Here is a 1,827-nt window from a genome sequence, read left to right as displayed (position 1 = left end):
TTATTTAAAAGGAAACAGAAAGTATATCATGATTTATATAGGAATATTATTACACAAAGGGAAACTTGGAAATATATATATATGATCACACGACATGGTATGATACACGTATATATCAATTCTAAACAGTAGCATCAACACACAACACCAGACAGTAGGATAATATATATAGGAGATGAAACGATTGCAGCTCAGTTGATAAGAAGATAGGCATCGACGAGAGTGCACACAGTAACGGCAAGAGGAACATATAGTTGAGGAGGAGGAGAGAGAATAGTAGCTTTCTCATACTCAATGCTCCATTTTGCCAAACCATCACTCACACTAAGAGTCGCTTTAAAACTCTTGTATAGTTGCAGAAGATCTCCGTCCAATATAGTAAATGTGATGATTTTTGCAGCATCATCTATCGCCTCTGTCAGTACCTTCGCTGTTGTTGGAATCGCTCCTGTCATCAAATAATATATACATAATATCTACCAAAAATAGTATTATGGTTTAATTTGTGGATAGATATATCGTGACATTTAATACCAATAATATAGTGCCAGATCTTGATGGAGCCAACGGCGCCCTCCTCTCCTTGGACAAGCTCAACTCCGGTGAAGGCGGCTGGGAATATCTTGACAATGTCGTTTATGTCGAACTTGAAGAAATTGTAGAATTTATCAGCTGGGCATTTGATTGCAGCGCTAGCAACTAGGGTTTCTACTTGGTTTGCCATTTTGTAAATTAGTTGCATGGACATGCAAGACTATTATCTTCTCTATTTATATTGATGTGGAAACATTATTTAATTAGTATTGGTTTGTATCATTCATCTAATCCACACCTAAAAAATCTAATAATTAGTGCCCCACTTTGAAATCGGTGAATATATCTTAGCTAATGATTCTTGATAGTGATCATTAAGCATAAATAATTGCGTAGTTATACTTACCAAATTTAACTAGTCCAATTTCTTTAAGGAAACTTGATACTAGTCCCCCCATCCCCGTCCCCGTTAATTGGAAAATAACATTTCACTAACGTTATACCACTCACAATTATTATACTGTAAAAATAAGATTCATATTATACTAATTTTTTTTCACACACTTTTCTTCATAAAGTTAAACAATTTTTTAATACTCATATTAGTCAAATATGGGATCTTTAATGGAAACCGGAGGATGTAGTTTATAATGCATGCATGATCACTCACAGTTTCTTATGCATGTGTAACCATATTTTAAAGATGGATCATGATCATGTTTTCATTTTTTTTCTCTATGCACTTTTCTTTCATTCTTTTTTTTTTCTATATTTTAAAAAACTTTTGATGATGATTAGACATGCGGATCTAAACTTTTTCATTTCATATTGATTGAATCGTGCAAAAATAATTTTTTGGCCCGTATATTAATGTATATATAACTCTTTTTGGATTATTAAAGATATTTGGATAATTTATCCTTATAATAGTTCTCCCTTCATTATAAAAGTACGTCTTCCGTCCAATGAAAAATAATCTTATTTAGGGATGCTTAAACGGTTCTCTGGTTCTCGGTTAACCGGAATCGGAATCGGAACCGGTCGGTTAATTGAGGAACCAGAACCGAATTTTTCGGTTCCGATTCTGGTACCGGTTCCAGTTCGGAACCGGAACCGACCGGTTCCTAACCGGGAACCGGATTATAATTCAATTTTATTTTATTATAATTTAATATACTAATAAATCTAATTTAATTGAATTAATTTTGAATCTACAATTATTTCCCCAATCCATTTTTTATGAACTAACTATAATTAGTAGGACATCATAAATTTATTTTTAATTTCCAAAAG

General features: G+C 32.8%; 1 protein-coding gene across 1 annotated transcript; it reads right to left on the bottom strand.

Moving 5' to 3' along the window:
• Window positions 1-724, bottom strand: LOC125202544 (MLP-like protein 43). The gene is made up of 2 exons (XM_048100954.2): window positions 535-724; window positions 1-448 (listed from the first exon to the last, which is right to left on the bottom strand). The coding sequence occupies exons 1-2, from the start codon at window positions 722-724 to the stop codon at window positions 192-194; spliced, it is 447 nt and encodes a 148-aa protein (XP_047956911.1). The 3' UTR covers window positions 1-191.
• Window positions 725-1,827: the final 1,103 nt, after the last annotated feature.

The sequence above is a fragment of the Salvia hispanica genome, chromosome 2 (genome assembly GCF_029641045.1).
Source record: "Salvia hispanica isolate PSC_SH4W2 chromosome 2, Shi_PSC_v1, whole genome shotgun sequence".
Taxonomy (NCBI): Eukaryota; Viridiplantae; Streptophyta; class Magnoliopsida; order Lamiales; family Lamiaceae; genus Salvia; species Salvia hispanica.
This window is presented reverse-complemented; position numbering and strand designations above follow the sequence as displayed.